Source organism: Phyllostomus hastatus, unplaced genomic scaffold (assembly GCF_019186645.2).
Source record: "Phyllostomus hastatus isolate PE091 unplaced genomic scaffold, TTU_PhHast_1.1 phas_contig_196, whole genome shotgun sequence".
In the NCBI taxonomy this organism is placed as follows: Eukaryota; Metazoa; Chordata; class Mammalia; order Chiroptera; family Phyllostomidae; genus Phyllostomus; species Phyllostomus hastatus.
In genome coordinates, this window is record NW_025333709.1 from 3,893,216 (window position 1) to 3,909,292 (window position 16,077).

At 54.6% G+C, this 16,077-nt stretch overlaps 1 protein-coding gene across 2 annotated transcripts in view; it reads right to left on the bottom strand.

Moving 5' to 3' along the window:
• The window catches only part of SLC2A9 (solute carrier family 2 member 9), a 72,257-nt gene that overhangs the window by 18,460 nt on the left and 37,720 nt on the right, over positions 1-16,077 (bottom strand). For both annotated transcript variants that reach the window (XM_045834121.1, XM_045834120.1), the window contains 5 exons: positions 15,762-15,886; positions 14,835-14,980; positions 7,099-7,231; positions 2,192-2,379; positions 695-805 (listed from right to left, as the gene is read on the bottom strand). In XM_045834121.1, coding sequence (XP_045690077.1) covers positions 695-805; positions 2,192-2,379; positions 7,099-7,231; positions 14,835-14,980; positions 15,762-15,886 — 703 coding nt within the window. The remainder of the gene's footprint in view (positions 1-694; positions 806-2,191; positions 2,380-7,098; positions 7,232-14,834; positions 14,981-15,761; positions 15,887-16,077) is intronic.

Sequence of the window (16,077 nt, forward strand, 5' to 3'; positions counted from 1 at the left end):
CGGTCCTCAGACCAGACTATTATAGACTGTTACATTATAGACGCGTCTGCCGCTCCAGCTCTTATAAAAGATGAACCAGGGAGGAGGACAGATGACTGGGGACAGGCGCACGGGGCCGTGGGACAGGCTGCCCAACGCACTTTCCTTCCACTTGCCTGGCTGACTCCTGCTGGCCCTGCCTTTCGGGTTCCTGGTCCCCTCCTCCAGGAAGCCCTCCCGGACACCCTCACAGGAGCGTTCTTCCCTGTGGTGCACGTGGTATGTGTCTGTTTCTGGGTCTTTCTCTCTAGATTGTGACAGTTTCACTGGTGACGTCCTAGTGTGAGCATGGCACGGGTGCGCCCAGGGTGCCGGCAGGGTGGGTGAGTGCATGGATGAGTAAACGTCACCGGGGCGAGGAAGCCTCACTCCCCACGGTGGGCCACCTGAAGGCTCCTGAGCCTCCAGAACACATGCGATCCAAATGACCGTGACCCAGACTGGAAGATGACGGCAGGCAGACCCTCTAGAGGCTGTGACCCCCAGTCCTGATTTTAGAAAGGTCCTCTCCTTCTCTCCCAGGAGTAAACTCCTAAAATTTGGACACCTTTGGAGTGACCGAGGGCACACTCCTTTAGCGGGGGCCGGCGGAGGGTCCCTGCAGCCCTGTTTAATCCCCGGCGCCGCTCTCGGGAGTCACCCCCCGCTCACTTACGGAGAAGATGGCGGCCAGGGTCTCAATGCCGCCCGTGCTCAGGGTGATGTAGGGGATGTTTCCCGGAGGAATCCCAGCTTTTCCGAAGATGCTGTTGGTGTAGAACCAAATCTGTAACGCAGGGAAGAAGGAGGGAGCAGGGTCAGTGAGGGGCATCCGCGTCCTGCGCTAAGATCAGGCCTGTGGTGTTCTCTCGCGATGCGCAAATCCAGCGTCACAAGGTGGGCCCCCGTAGGGTGTGGCCGGGCGCACGACACTCAGACGCTGGCTGTCCCCACGGCTGAGTTGGGGAGCAGACGCGATGTTTTTTCCCACCATGTACTCATGCCAAGGGGTTCACAGACACGCCTTGGTGGAATGTATGAGGTCGCTCGGGGCATGCAGATCAGAAAGTGGTGTCCCAGCGGAGAGAGAATGCCGTTTAGAAATGCCACGGCTCTGCCCTGGCTGGTGTAGCTCAGTGGATTGAGCGCGGGCTGCGAACCAAGGCATCGCAGGTTCGATTCCCAGCCAGAGCACATGCCTGGGTTGCGGGCCATGGCCTTCAGCAACTGCACATTGATGTTTCTCTCTCTCTCTCTCTCTCTCTCTGTCTACCTCCCTCCCTTCCCTCTCTAAAAATAAATAAATAAAATCTTAAAAAAAAAAAAAAGAAATGCCGTGGCTCCCAGTCTGGAGGCCTCAGCACACACGGATTCCCCACGTGGCTCTTGCGACTCCAAGTCTGGGCTTTGAGAAACGCACGTATTCTCCCTCTCTGCTTTCTCAGAATGCGGGTGGGAGGGGTGGTGGCTCTGAGACCCCGGAGCATGACCTCGACCTTACGAAGAGGAGGAAACAGCAGGACTGGTCCAAGGTCATGCGGTTGACCTGGGCCCCTCCTCACTCCGCACACCTTCCTGAGTGGGGAGCTCACCACCCCCGGAGGCAGCCCCCTGTTTTCCTCCCCGGCCCCCGAATTCCCAGATTCTAATTTCGGGGGCCCTTGAGAGAGAGAAGGAGCAGCTGAGCTCACCAGAGGGTTTGGGGGCTCCCCAGGAGGGCCCCCTCTCCCCACTTCTTGCCCACTACGTGAGCTCAGGCCCAAGACACTTAGTCTTTCGACCTTGAGATTTCCTCAGGCCAAAGTCGCCATTGAAGCGAGCCCAGCCTCGAGTGCTTTTACTTAACTCATCTCGAGGTCTCTTCCTCATGACTTCCTAATACCCGTTTTATTAGCAAATACAACTTTTAAGCATTTAAAGAGCAAGTCATTATACTGATAGGCAGTGTTCATGAAGGGGTAAACCCGCTAGCTGCTGCACGGAACACTTCGCACGGATTATTTTTGTGTGTTCAGTTGTCCCATTCGACAGATGAGGAAACTGAGGGGCAGAGTATGCCCGACGGCACAAGCTGGCCGAGGTGGCAGAGCTGGGACTGGGAGCCACCCCGCCCCACCCCACCCTGTCCCCCCCACCCCGCCTACCCCCGGCTCCTCCACTTGGGCACACTCACCGCGTTGAGGCCGCAGAGCTGGTAGCAGGCCATGGTGACCACCACCGTGAGGACCTGCCAGCGGACGAAGGGGCTCCTTAGCAGCTCCCACACGGACACCAGGCGGATGCCCCTCTGCGTGCGGCCCTCCGCCAGGGCCTCCTCCAGCTCTCGGGACACGTCCTCCTTGCCCAGGAACCTCTGGAGGGCTGCGCATGGGGACAAGGAGGGAGGTGTTCAGCAGAGAGCGGGTCGTTGGCTGGGTCTGACACGGGGCCCCTTAGGGAAGGCCCGGCCACCCAGACACGCACCTTGCCAGGGAAGGGGGTGGCAGGGACCTTTGGAACCACGGGGGTTAAAAACAGGAACACAAACCCCCAGCAGGTGGAGGGACCAGCCCGTGGTCGCCCAGTTGGCTGGAAGAAGAGTCAGGAGAGCCCCAGGATCTCCCAACTGTTCCCCCGGCAAATCTCAGCGTGCTGAGGGTTCAAGTCCTGTGTCTGCCTCTGGGTGGACGGACATTCCGGGCCCATTCCTGCCTCCCGTGGCTGCCATGGTAACGGCATGATTCACTGCCCACGGATGCACACACAGGCCCACCTCCTGCAGGCTCGTCCTCCCTGGCTGCATGCAGCTGGAGGTCCGATCCCCCCTTGGCCAGGGCACCCAGGAGCCGGTTCTGTCACTGAAAGGAGGGCCCCCAGGGCCTTGGCACATGACCCCTGAAACGCAGAGACCACGGGAAATGGTCCCAAGGAGCTAGCCTTCCCAGGGTTCAAACGAACCCAGGTGGCGTATGCCTTTTGCACGCCACCACTGCAAATGCCCAGCCTCGGCGAACCTGTCCTTTTTACCAAGGCCTTCGCTGTGTGAACCTCCACGGGTGGACGTGTGAAGGTGGGTGACCGACGAGGCCCCTGAGGTCATAATAGTCCGGGCACGGGAGAGGCCCTTAGAGGGCAGATTTAAGCCCTCGGTGCTGCGACATTCACCCCCCTACGGGGGCAGGCGGCTCTGGTGTCGGCTCCTGCAGACAGTCCCTTCTGGACACACTGGGCGTCATCCTTAAAGACACTGCTCTGAGCCACAGGGCATGTGAAATTGCTCTTTAGTAGAAAAAAAAAAAGGCCTTTATGCCCTGGCTGGCGTAGCTCAGTGGATTGAGCATGGGCTGCGAACCAAAGCATCGCCGGTTCGATTCCCAGTCAGGGCACATGCCTGGGTTGCAGGCCACGGCCCCCAGCAACCACACATTGATGTTTCTCTCTCTCTCTCTCTCTTTCTCCCTCCCTGCCCTCTCTAAAAATAAATAAATAAAATCTTAAAAAAAAAAGGCCTTTAAACTTGCTCCAGATTCTCCAAGAAGCAAGCCCTGAAGGCTCTCGGTGTTATTTCCGGAGTGTACTAAAAACTGCTCCAGAATGTCTCTTTTGTGAGCTACGATTAATGCTTCTCCTAGCATTTATTAAGCAGAAATGGGAGAAGCAGCCGAATGAGCAACATTTCCGCATCATGCACTAAGCTATAGTATTTCCAAACTTCTGCCAAGTTTAAAATGCAACATTTATATGATAAAGTAATCTTAGAGGTTTGGGTCAGGGAAATATTTCTCTCTCCTCCTTGCCATACATACTTTCCATATAAAATAAGGAAACTTTATAACCTATTTTTTCCCCTTTTCACCTTAGCTGTTGGGAAGCTCTCAGCTAAATTTAATGCTCAGGTCTTAAAAGACAGCAACAGAAAGAAAGAAGGAGCTCCGACCCTTTGCAACAGCTTGGATGGAGCTGGAGAGCATTATGCTAAGTGAAGTAAGTCAGGTGGTGAAAGACAAATACCATATGATCTCACCTTTAACAGGAACCTAAACAACAAAACAAAGAAACAAGCAAAATATAAGCAAAGACAATGAACTAGAGAATAGACTGACAGAGTTCAGAGGGGAGAGGAGAGGGAATTTCAGGGGAATTTCAAGGGAAAAGGGGAAGGGTTTACAGGAACAAGTATAAAGGACACATGGACAAAAACTAGGGGCAGGTGGAAATGGGAGGGAGGAGGGGAGGGCTGGGTAGGTGGGCTGGGATGGGAGTAAAAGATAGAAAATTGTACTGCAACAATTAAAATAAAATTAAAAAAGACTTTCCTAGAACAAAAATCTCTCTTCTTTCTCTTAAAAGTTATGATCTCTTCCTCCTTTAATGCATCAATTTAATTTCCTGTTGTATATGTGCATAAAAATAATTTGCTCTGCTGGCCCCATTCCCTTTCTTATAAGATTCCTACACCTGGGTGAGGGACTGCGTCTTATGGGACTAGCGTGGCAAATGTGGAGTGTGCACTCAGTCCCTTCAGGAACGGACGCCCGCGTGGCTGTGAGCAGTGTGGTTTACTGACGGCATGAGGCTGTCAGCTTCGTGGGCATCCACCTCGACTGGGAAGCCCAGGTGGGGCTGGACTCGCATTTTTGGTTCACCCACAGCCCATGAGTAGAATGTTTCCTCCAGTCTTCGGGGAGGTGGCCTGGAGTCTGAGTCTGCAGCAGGAAGTCCATTCCCAAAAGGGCAGGAAACTGCAGGGAGGGGACACAGCACGTAGCACAGTGTCGGGGTGTCCTGCAGTTGGTAGATGGCCGCCGCCCCTTCTCCTGTCATCACTGTGACCCTACCAGCTCAGGGCAGGTGCTTGTGCTGGTGTTAGGCTTAGGACACTCCCTGCCCGAGGCTGGGTCTTGTTCAGGGCCTGGCGTACAGCAGGTGCTCCAACCAGGTGGGATCAGCGTAACTGGACCTTCCTCATATTTGCTGATGTTTCATTGCATGTGGGTAGGATTGGTCTTGTTCACGTTGGTCCTGAGTTCAGGACCAACGTCAGGAGCTGTGATGTGTCAGAGGTCAGCTCCCCAAAAGGAAGGATTGTCCGACGAATGTTTTCAAGGGTGGATTGGGTGGTTTCACAAGCAGTGAGTTCCCCATCCCCAGAGGTGTGCAAGGAGAGGCTGGATGACCACCTGTGGGAGACGTTGTGGGAGGGACCCTGGCATTGAATGGGAAGGTGGACAGTGAGGTCTCAAAAGCAAGTACAGAGATCCAGTGTGTGCAGGGTCCCTGGAAGACGGGGACGGGTAGGGGTGGCACGGACATGCCGTTGTAACCAGCTGTCCTTGGAGAGAGACAAAGCAACCTCAGAAACCCGAGGAAAGTAACCCTCACAGAGGAGCCTGTTCTCTTTCACGTACAAGTTGTCTAAAGAGCTCCTCCCATCTCCCCCAGGCCCTCTCCTCCCAGCTCAGCCTCCCGCCCTCGCCTGCACTGGAAAGCAAGAGGCTCCCCAGGGCTCCCCGCGCATTCTTACTCCCACTCACGTTCCAGTCTCTGACTCCAGGGAGCTGGGGAGGGGATGGAGAATTTGCACTGCCCAGCTGGAAGGCAAGCCCTCTGGGGGCCTGGTCAGCTCTGGGGCTGGGAAAGGGAGCCCTGACGTAACCAGGATCTGTAGCCAGGATCTGTCCCAGTCAAAGACTCGCCTGTACTCAGGGGGAGAGGAGGCTGACATGTATTGTGTACCTACTGGGTGCCGGACAGGGGCTAGGCGTCTTACAGACTTGACCACAACTCCTAGTGCTGTGCAGTCAGCAGAGCCTCGGGGAGGTTGGGGAATGGGACAGAGAGAGGGGCAATGTCCCGCTAGATGGCTTTGATCTTTCTTGCCACACCCCTCAAAGAACGACGGAAAAGCAACTGCAAAGTTGAGAAGCTCGTGGGACCAAAGTCAGTTCATTTCCATTACCCTGCAGCTCTGGACGGCTTGCTAGGTGCTGAGTAGGGGTCCGGGGCCGGGGTGCTAAGGTCACCGCACGAAGGGAGGAACAAGGCATGGTTTCTGCTCAGAGGCGTGGGGGACGGAACTGCCACTCCAGGGGGCGGTGCTGGAGGCCGGGCCTGCAGGGCCCTCACAAAGCCCGGCCAGGGCCGTGCTTTTACTGCCATTTAACAGACGGGGAAACCGAGGCTCCAAGGGACGAAGAGACATGCCCGTGTCACACCGGAGTGCTGGCAATTGCACTCCGGCACTGCTGCATGCCCACAGGGGTGTGGCTCCCAGGATGATGTCAACAGAGGCGGTCACAGACAGTGCACCTCCTTGCCCCGCACCGCCCCTGCCTGTGCAAGACGTCAGGTCCCGCCAGGAGACACACTGAAAGCCCTCTGGCCCAGCGGTGCCCTCCAGCTGTCTGCGGGCCCCCTGTCCTTGCCATGCTTGCATTCACACGCCCTACGATGACAAGTGCATTAATACAGTAGGAGCACTATTTGTAGCTGTGGCTCCTGTTTCTTTCAGTTGTAAGTCATTCACTGTTGCAAAGTTTTATGATGTCTTCATGCTGCAGCGGAAAGAACCCACAGGAGCTGTCTCTTGGGATGCACTCTGCAGTGGTGCTGGGGACGGGCGCCCTGCCCTGTGGAACAGCATCTCCCAGCAACCTCGTCTTCTCTAACCGGCCGTTCCTGGCCCCGTGTAGTGTGATACTGGCGCTCTCTCTGTGCTTGTGAACTCCGCTCCCTTGCACGTGGATGTGAGGACAGGAGAACTGGGCAGGGGGTGGGGAGAGGAGGAGCAGAGGGAGGGCCACCACAGACCGACACCACTGAGAAATCTGCGTCCTTCTCCTCTCTGTGGTGGGGACCACCCAACGAACAGACACCACAGCCCAGAAGGGAGCGGACCTGGGGTTTATCCTGCTCTGTCCTGGCTTCCCAGGCTCCCAGGCTCCCAGGTGTGACCCGTGTCCCCTCCTGGGCTGCCCATAGCAGACTGATTTACAGTGTCCTAAGGTGTCCAGCACCTCGCCTGCAGAGAGGGGTGGCCCAGGTCCCTGCGTGTCCCCCCACACTGACCCTGGGAAGATGCTTCCTGGCAAAAGGCCCTACCTTTCTCCGCGCCCACCTGGTCATGCTTCTCAAACAGCAGGTAGCGTGGGCTCTCGGGGAGAAAGGGCAGGCTCACCAGCTGGACCATGGCGGGGATGACAATCACTGCAAACAGGTATGGCCAGGTGCTCTCCTGAAGGGAGAAGAGGGGTCCAGTGAATGGGCGTGGCCTCCAGTCCTTGCCTGGGAGCTGGCCCCAGGCTGTGCAGTGTCAGCTCTGCAGAGGGTCCCTCCTCTGCACCAGTGCGACCCCCACCAGCGAAGGCTGGGCCAGGGGTCGGACACTGTTTAGCACCGGCCCCACGTCTCCGGAATTCTCCGCGAGGCTGTGAATCCTGTCAGGTGGCTACCTGTGGGGAGCTCTGAGAAGGAGTAGTTCAGGGAGCCACAGGCTGGTTCTGATCGGTGTCAGGACTCCGGGCACCAGGGCAAGCCTGGGGGGGCTTTGCCCTCCATGGAGTGTGGCCTTGGAAACCGTTCTCAAGGCCCGCTGGTATCTCCATCTCTTTACCTGTGGTGTGGGGACAGCCCCAGCCACCTGTCAGGCTGTCCTGAGAGTGGGATCAAGTCACACTTTGATGGTGGGCCCTGGCGCACAGTAGGTGCACAGAGGAAACCACGTTCATGCTAGTGGGACCACCTAGCCACCTCCAAGGCCTGCACTCTCCAGCCTGTCAGTGAACCGGGCGGGCAGCACCCGCCTGGCTGCCAGGGCCTCATGGCTGGGACACGTCCAGAGCCTCGTGGCCAGGCCACGTCCAGAGCCACGCACCTTTCCGTCCCTGGGGCTCAGGAAGTCCTCTCTCCCTTCCAACACCCACGCCCACTCAGGCCACAGACTCCAGGTGCACCTGAACAACCGTTTTCCCCTGAGGCTGCCTTGAAGACAGAATAGTCAAGTTCAGGCAAGATTCAAAGTCTTTCTTTAAAATCCACATGACATGACTTCAAGCACTACTGAATTTATTTTTCACTCCCTTCAACCTTCCTTGCTGGCAGACTGAGATCCCGGCTGAGCGGATCAAGAGGTCGAAGTTCCCCCAGCCCTGGGCGGGCGTCAGCACACAACCGCACAGCATTACCCCTCAACCCTGCAACCCGAGAGGGCAGGAGCCTTGGGGGGGCTTTGATGCGAGACCTTCCTTTGAGTGATGAGGAGCTCAAGGTCAGGAGAGGGGACTCACCCAAAGCCACAGCACTGAGCACTGGGCTGGCCTGAGTCTTGCCCACGCTGCACACAGCATAGCAGGTAGGCCGGGCGGGGGGGGTGGGGGGGATGAGGGGCGGTGTCTGTCTGTGTTCTCAGAAGCAAAGCAGCATTAGGGAGCATCTTAAGGTCACAGACCCCAGTCAGATCTATGGCGGTACAGAGACGAGACCTCTTGACACAGGAGAGTAAGAAGCTAGGAAAATTCCTGGGCGAGTGGAACAGGGACACTGAGACAAGAAAATTAAACAGAGCCCAACGGTTTGAGCAATTTACTGGCAGCTGGTGAATCACAAGACCTTATCTTCCCTAACCAGAGAACGCATAGCCTCAGCTGGCTGTAAACCCCAGGTGTCCAGGGCAGAGAGGAATTCTAATGTAGACGCAGATGGAGAGGCAACACCGGAACCTAGGGAGGCCGTTTGGGAAGAAGCTGCCGACGCCCCTGTCAGCTCCCTGCCCACCCCCGCAAGAGAAACAGCACATCTGCACACCTGCTAGGAATTTCCCCTCCCAAATTCCCACGTTTCCCCATATAAACTTGCTCTGAAAGCTCAAGGGAAGGTGGATGCTAGGGGTTCACCGGCCTCCTGCTCAGACTGCTGGCCTCTGCTATTAGTACAGCACGATTATGCTCCAGCCCTTGTCCCTGCCTTTTGGCTGGGCCGGAAAAGGCAGCATGGGCCCCAGGCCCGGTTGCCCTCCAGTTTCACTCTGGCTCAGTGCCTGGGGAAGACCAGCAGGTGGGTGACCAGTCAGTCACCTCCTCTGTCTCTAAGACACGAGTACTGTTTGGAGAAGGTTGAAGTGGGACAGCGACCTCTAATGGCCACAGGAAAGAGGCGATGCCTGAGAAGTGCCCAGCACACCTTGCACGCAGTGGTGCTGAATGGAGCTAAGATCTCAGGAGTGGTTCCCACACGCAAGGTATGGGAATTGTGTGTGTCACTGGTTGAATTCTCACAACAGCTCACTGAGCTGTGCACATTCATCCTTATCTTATGAACCAAGATACAGATGGTCAGCAAGACTAGGGTGTCAGATTTTGTCCCAGTGAGACTGGTTTTGGCCCTGGCTGGTGGGGCTCAGTGGATTGAGCACCAGCCTGCGAATCCAAAGGTTGCTGGCTCGATTCCCGGTCAGGGCACATGCCTGGGCTGCAGGCCGGGTCCCCAGTTGGGGGTGTGCGAGAGGCAACCAATCTATTGATGTGTCTCTTGCACGTCAATGTTTCTCTCCTTTTCCCTCCCCCTCCCTTCCCCTCTCTAAAATGAATAAAATCTTAAAACAAAAATGGTTTTGAACTTCTGGCCTCCAGGAATGGGACAGAATAAAATTTAGTCTCTGGTGTGGTAATTTGTTATAGCACCAACAAGAAACAAATATCCTTGTGAAACCTCCCAACTTGCTAATAAGCAAAGAAAAATTAAAAATATTATAATGCATCCTGGCTGGTGTGGCTCAATGGATTGAGTACCTGCCTGCAAACCAAAGGGTCGCTGGTTCGTTTCCCAGTCAGGGCACATGCCTGGGTTGCAGGTCCCCAGTAGGGGGTACATGAGAGGCAACCACACATTGATGTTTCTCTCTCTCTCTCTTTCTCCATCTCTTCCCCTCTGTCTAAAAATAAATAAACAAAATCTTAAAAAAATGATAATGCAATATGATACTATCTTTCCTATTAAATATCCAAGAGTTAATTAAATGGTTATGATGACAAGCATAGGGTCACACTCGGGCTCCTGCGTGTACACCACTGGTGGGAAAGCACGTTGAGGCAGCCCCTCGATGCAAGAGAACTTGGATAACACGTATAAAAGCCTTAAATGAATTGGTGTTCTCGCACCCATTGCTTCCATTTCTTGGACACTGAACTACCTGAATAATGAGCGGTTTGAATGATGACTTCTGTAGAAGGTCGTTCACCCCAGGTTTGCAAATTGCAGTGTTTTAATAATAAACACTGGAAACAGTCTGAATGCCCAGCATTAAAAGAACAATGGAACAAATTATGGTAACTCATAAAAGAGAATACTATACAATTATTAAAATTATCATGGCAAATGATTTTAATGACTTGCTCACAATATCATGTTGCAAAACAATCACCAGAGTTATAAATAGAATGAACCCAAGAGTGCATATGTGTGTATGTGCATAAGTGATATGCACAAAATGAAAAGGAATATTAAAACCGTTAGTGTTTACCCAGAAATGATGGGATACAGAAACATTTATTTCCCAAATTCTTCCTCATTGGGTGTGACGGGCATACAATGGTTGCATCATAACCATAAAAATCAAGTAAGTGAAAGGAAGGAGCTGAAAGATGTACAGAACAGATATTTGTTTTAAGTTCATTCACGTTGGTGACAAAGCAGAAGGAGCAACGGCATCAACAACGGACAGTAGTTACTGTGCGCCTTTGAGATGGAAGGCGACATTGACACTATTTAAACTGCGTGTTCACAAAGAGTCTTCGGAGGCATGGGGGAGGGAGAGATGTCAGCCTGATGGCGAGTGATTTTTTACAGCCAAGCACAGAGCCAAGCACAGCAGTATTTCTGTCGTGCGGCAGGTCTCAGAAATGTGGAAATAAACCAAAATATTGAAAGTGGGCTGCCCCCCCCAAAATGGCAGAATTTCAAGTGGCTTTACCTCTTCTTCTTTTTTCCCAAATGCCCTAAGCTGAGCACGAAATAGTTCTACAGAGGAGTGAAATGGACATGTGTCATGTAGGAAGTGTGTTGCCGTCTGAGCGATGCTGAGCTTCCTCCCAGGCACCCGGAACCACTCGCCCCTGACCCCGTGTTCCTCCCGTGTCTTCTTACCCGTCTGCACACGACTTTTGTCTAAGTTCCTTCTTTCTTTTTCATTGCATGATAAAGAGCGAGTTAGTATGTTTTTAAAAATAGGCTTTGGAGGCATAAAACGTCCTTAAAACCCTACCCCCCACAGTATCTGCGATGTGTCTTGGATTCCAGTCCCGACAGCACGTTGATTCCGGCCTTTCCTTCCCTTCCCCTCCCATGTTGTGCCGCCTCTGGCTGCTTCCCGCCACCTCCGCGCTTCAAAGCGATCGCCTGTATCTGCATCGCAGGGCAGTCTCCCTCTCTTTATTATTTTTTTTTACAAGCCCGGTTTTCCTCTCTTTAATGTTTTTACAAGCTCCGTTGTCTCTGTCTTTGAAGGCAAATGAGAAGGAAGACTAATACAGAGAAAATGAAATTCTGACACTTAGTGAGATAACTGTGGATCACACTTGGCCGGAGTGTCACACAAGTGCCCAAAGAGGTGAATGAAAATCTCCCATTCGGTGTTCTTTCCCGGACCGGAGCCTCATGTCCCGGAGTGTGGACTGGAGATCCAGGCATTCACTGAGTCCCCCCTTCCCCCCCCACCCAGTTCCCAGAGCATCTGAAAAAACCCAACCCGATGGGGAAGACAGACCCTGGGGACGAACCAATGGCACACCTTCTCAGGGGCTCTGGTCAGAAGGCGGACTCAGGCACGGAGTCCCTCGGGTGGGCGTCACGCTCAGGAGCCGTGTTTTTGCAGGGAGAGAGTGCCCACCCCGGAGAACCCCCACGCCAGAGTCCCGCACTCAGCTCTGCCTGCAAGCCGCTCCGACTTGGGCAGTTCCTGCCAGTGGCCTCGCCATCCTACCTTCCGCGAAGCTGCTCCTTTCCCGCCGGGGCTCCCTCTCCTGGCATCCGGTACCCCGTTCTCCCTGCACCACCGGCCAAACACCAGAGGTCCCCACCCCCAGACACCGCGTCCCGTCACTCACTAAGCAATCTCCTCCGCCTGCCTCCACGCCCACTGCGTGGCCCCAATCCAAGCTCCCAGCGACTCTCCACCGGCCGAGCGCAACCTCCCAGGCTCGGCTGCAGCCCCGACACCCAGCTCAGCGATCGGCAAAGGTGCTGAACGAGCGAATGGGGAGAGAACACAGAGGTACAGGAAAGACCCGGGAACTCGTATGGACTGAACACTTTTGTCCCCTCCAAACAGACTCTATGTGAAAATCCTAACCCTCAAGGTCATGAGATGAGGAGGGGGGCCTTCGGGAGGTGATTAGGTTATGAAGGTGGGGACCTCATGAATGGGACCAGGGACTGTCCTTATGAGAGGAGACAAGAGAGGGGTGCTCTCGCGCCCCCAGGAGAGGGGGCGTCGAGAAGGTGGCTGTCTCTAAGTCAGGAAGGGGGCCCTGGCTGGAACCCGACCGTGCTGGCACCCCATCTCTGCCTTCCAGCCTCCAGGATTCTGAGGACCGAATTTCTGTTGTTTGCAAGCTCCCCTGTCCGTGGGGTTTGCTACAGCACCCCAAGGGACTAAGACGGCATCTGAACAGCAGAAATGGCCTGGTATCGGTTTGCAAAAGCAGACCTGGATGAGTGATGAGCAACGGGAGACTCTCTCAAAACAGAAAAAGCAAAACCTCTATGGAAGCAGATGGTTACTTACTTTCTCCCCCTGGAGGACAATAGTGCTATTCATTGACTTTAAAATATATTTTTATCCTCAGGGAGCTGAGGCTGTAATTGTTATATTGTGGTGTGTTGTTTTTTTTTTTTGTCACACACACAATGTTTACAATGTTTAGAATGTTAAAATAGCTCCAAAAACAAAAGGCGAAGAGCCTCTTTAGAACGGGTCCTCACTTTGCTGGGGAGACGGTTCCAACACGCTCGCGTTAATTACAGAAATGGCGATGCAGGCGAAGGCCGCAGAGGGGACGTGTGAGTTGTTTTTGTTTTCTTTTTTGACAAGAAGAGAAACAAGCCGGAGCCGTAAAATCCCCAAAGGGTCGATAATAAAAGATCGGAAGCAGGTGCCTCTGCGGCGACGTGGATCGGTGGAAATATAAAAAAGTCACACTTCCTGCTCTGAGGTTGTTCGCTCTCAAACGGCGACAGTGGTAAGGCACGTGTCATGTGTGTTTTGCCGCAGTGAACACAGGCAGCAGAGCGTCCCAAACAGGTTTTGAAGGACAAGCGCCAACCAGGTCCCAGGACCCGGCCTGTCCCCGCGCGGCCACCGCGCTGGCTCCCTCCGCGCTGGATCCCTCCGCGTGGACAACCTTCCCCGAACGAGGCAGGGGCGGCTCTAGGGTTTCTCAGCTCAGGCACCAAGGGGCCCTGGGACCCTCTAACCCAGGCTCTCACTGCCACACTGTGACTTACAACAGGAAACATAGATTTGGTCTTCTATTTCTGGCACAGAACTCCTAGAACTGAAGGGATTTCCTAAGTGAGAGGAGCAATAAAGGTGTCTCGATCTTTGCAACAAGCCCCTTCCAGCCACACCTGAGTTTAGCTGATGAGGTGGCTTCTGGAAAGTACTCAAGGATGAGAGCTGGCGGCCAAGGGGCACAACCCTCGGTCAGAGGGTTGGGATTCCCAGCACCCCCTGCCTGACCTCCGGGCCATGATCTAATTAACCACCTCTACGTGATAAAAGCTCCGTGAAAACCCAAATGGCCAGGGACTGGCGAGTGCCCCAATCACAGCAGCCTCCTGCCGGGCCCTTTCCTCCCCCTTCACCCTTCTGCTCCCTCCCCAGACGCCCCTTGTAACTCAGGCCAGTCACTCGCCTGCTCTAGTGCCGCCTGCCCGGGGCTCCCTGCTCCCCGGGACAGTGTCCGGGGAAGCTCAGTGAACGGGGCCTCACATCATGCTCCCCACGCAGGCTCGTCCCTCAGCCCCGAGCCACTCGGGGGTCTTCCAGCGGGCTGTGCCCCATCTCCCGGCTGTGCCCCGCCTCGGCCTTTTCCTCTCTTGCTCTCTTTCTCTGCAATGTCTTCTCTCCAAACCCCACCACCACCTGCCTAACCTCTGCTCACCCTTGAGCAGGGCTCAGGGCTCAGTTTCGAGGCCACTTCTGGGAAGGCGAGGCCACTTCTTCCCTCCTTGTTCCTGCCCGCACCCCACGCGGACCGAGGTGAGGCACCCCTCCTTGCCAAGGCCCACAGCAAGTGAATAGGTTGGACTGGGATTCAGAGTCAGGCCTTTCTGCTTCCAGAACAGAAAGCCAAAAGCAGAAGACTGGGCCCCTACCTCTTCATGCAGGAGAGGAAGGCTCAAGAGGGAGGCAGAGCTAAGCAGAACATCTCAGAAAGATGCCCGACATCCGTTGAGTGAGAACAGCAAGTGGAGGGACGGTGCATGCGGCAGGACGCCGTGACAAAAACGATACAGGCTTGTATGGGTTTGCAAAAGCCTAAATGAACTCTAATCGAGCTGTTAGCAATAGCTGCAGAATTGAACATTCTGTAAGGTTGGAATTTGTTAGGGTTCTTTATATCCTGAAAAAAAATATCCTAAAGAAAACCCAAAGTATTCAACGGTAACTTTTCTGCAACAATAAGTGAGAGGCTTGAACGCTCAGGAATTCCAAGGCATAGGGCCAAGCTTCCAGAGGAAGGGCTCACCTCTGGTTGCCCTTTGTCCCACAAGGGACGTGGGGACCCGAGACGGTGACGTGAGATGAGAACAGCCCTGGTGGGCCGGGGAGCCACACTTACCTTGCCCAGCAGCTCAGGCAGGCCCAGCAGCTGTCCGGTGAACACGCCAATGCAGATGAAGATGGCGGTCACCTGCCCCAGAGAGCCGCGGATCTCCTTGGGCGAGATCTCGCCCAGGTACATGGGGAGCACGCTGAGGGCGACGCCTGCGGAGGGAGCGCGGCAGTGATGAGAGAGTCATCTTCTCCGAGGGAGGAGCACTCTGGTCAGTGAGGGAGCTGTCTCCTCGAGGAAGACGCTGGTCGCAGCACCTCTTCTGCTTGACAAAGGTGGCGCGGCAGCCACAGCCCCATTCCCAGCACTCCGCACTAGCTGCCAGTGCTTGCTTCACCGCGCACTGTGTCATTCGGTCCATGAGGTGTGGCTGGGAGGTGGCTTCCACACGAGAGGACACAGCTGATGATGGTGATACAGGTGCTGCCGGTGGTGGTGGTAGTGCTGGTGGTGGTGGTGGTGATGGTGGTGGTAATGGTGATGATGGTGGTGATGGTGGTGGTGATATAGTGATGGTGATGGTGGTGGTGGTGGTGATGGTGGTTATGATGGTGATGGTGACATGGTGATAATGACAATGGTGGTGCTCATGGTGGTGATGGTGATGGTGGTGGTGATGGTGATGTTTGGTGTTGGTGTTCTTTCTTTGAGAAGTCATGTAGGCCTTGAATTTCCTTTCTTGAAAGTTGTAAATGACATGTTCAACTAATTTAATTAAATAGGACTATTTAGATATTCTATTTCCTCTTCTGTCAGTATTGGTGAGCATTTTTTTTCTTTCTAGACATCTGTACATTTTATCTCAAATTTTCAGATATATTGCATGAATGTGTTCACATCTCTGAACTTCGCTGTCCTCGTGTAAAATGACAAACACCCCCTAGGAACGCAGAAACATGTCCCCGCCCCTCCCCGGCCCTGGAGAAGTCTCACCTCCATCTATGCCCATGATGAAGCGGCCCACGATGAGCATTTCAAAGGCTCCCGCCGGGAGAGCACAGGCCATCAGCAATGCGGCGGAAATCGCAAAGACATTGTTGGCCAGTAGAGTGTGCTTCCTGGAAGAGAAGGACGGGTTCCATGAGGAGGCCCGACCACGAGGCTGTCACTGGCCTGTCCCACCAGGAGCAGGGTCCCCCACGGTCCCCATGGCCACCTCTGGCTGTGTGACTCTGAGCGAGGTACTGGCTCCCTCTGGGTCTGCCATGGGGGGTGATCGCCATGACCATGGACTGCTCTGAGCAGGACT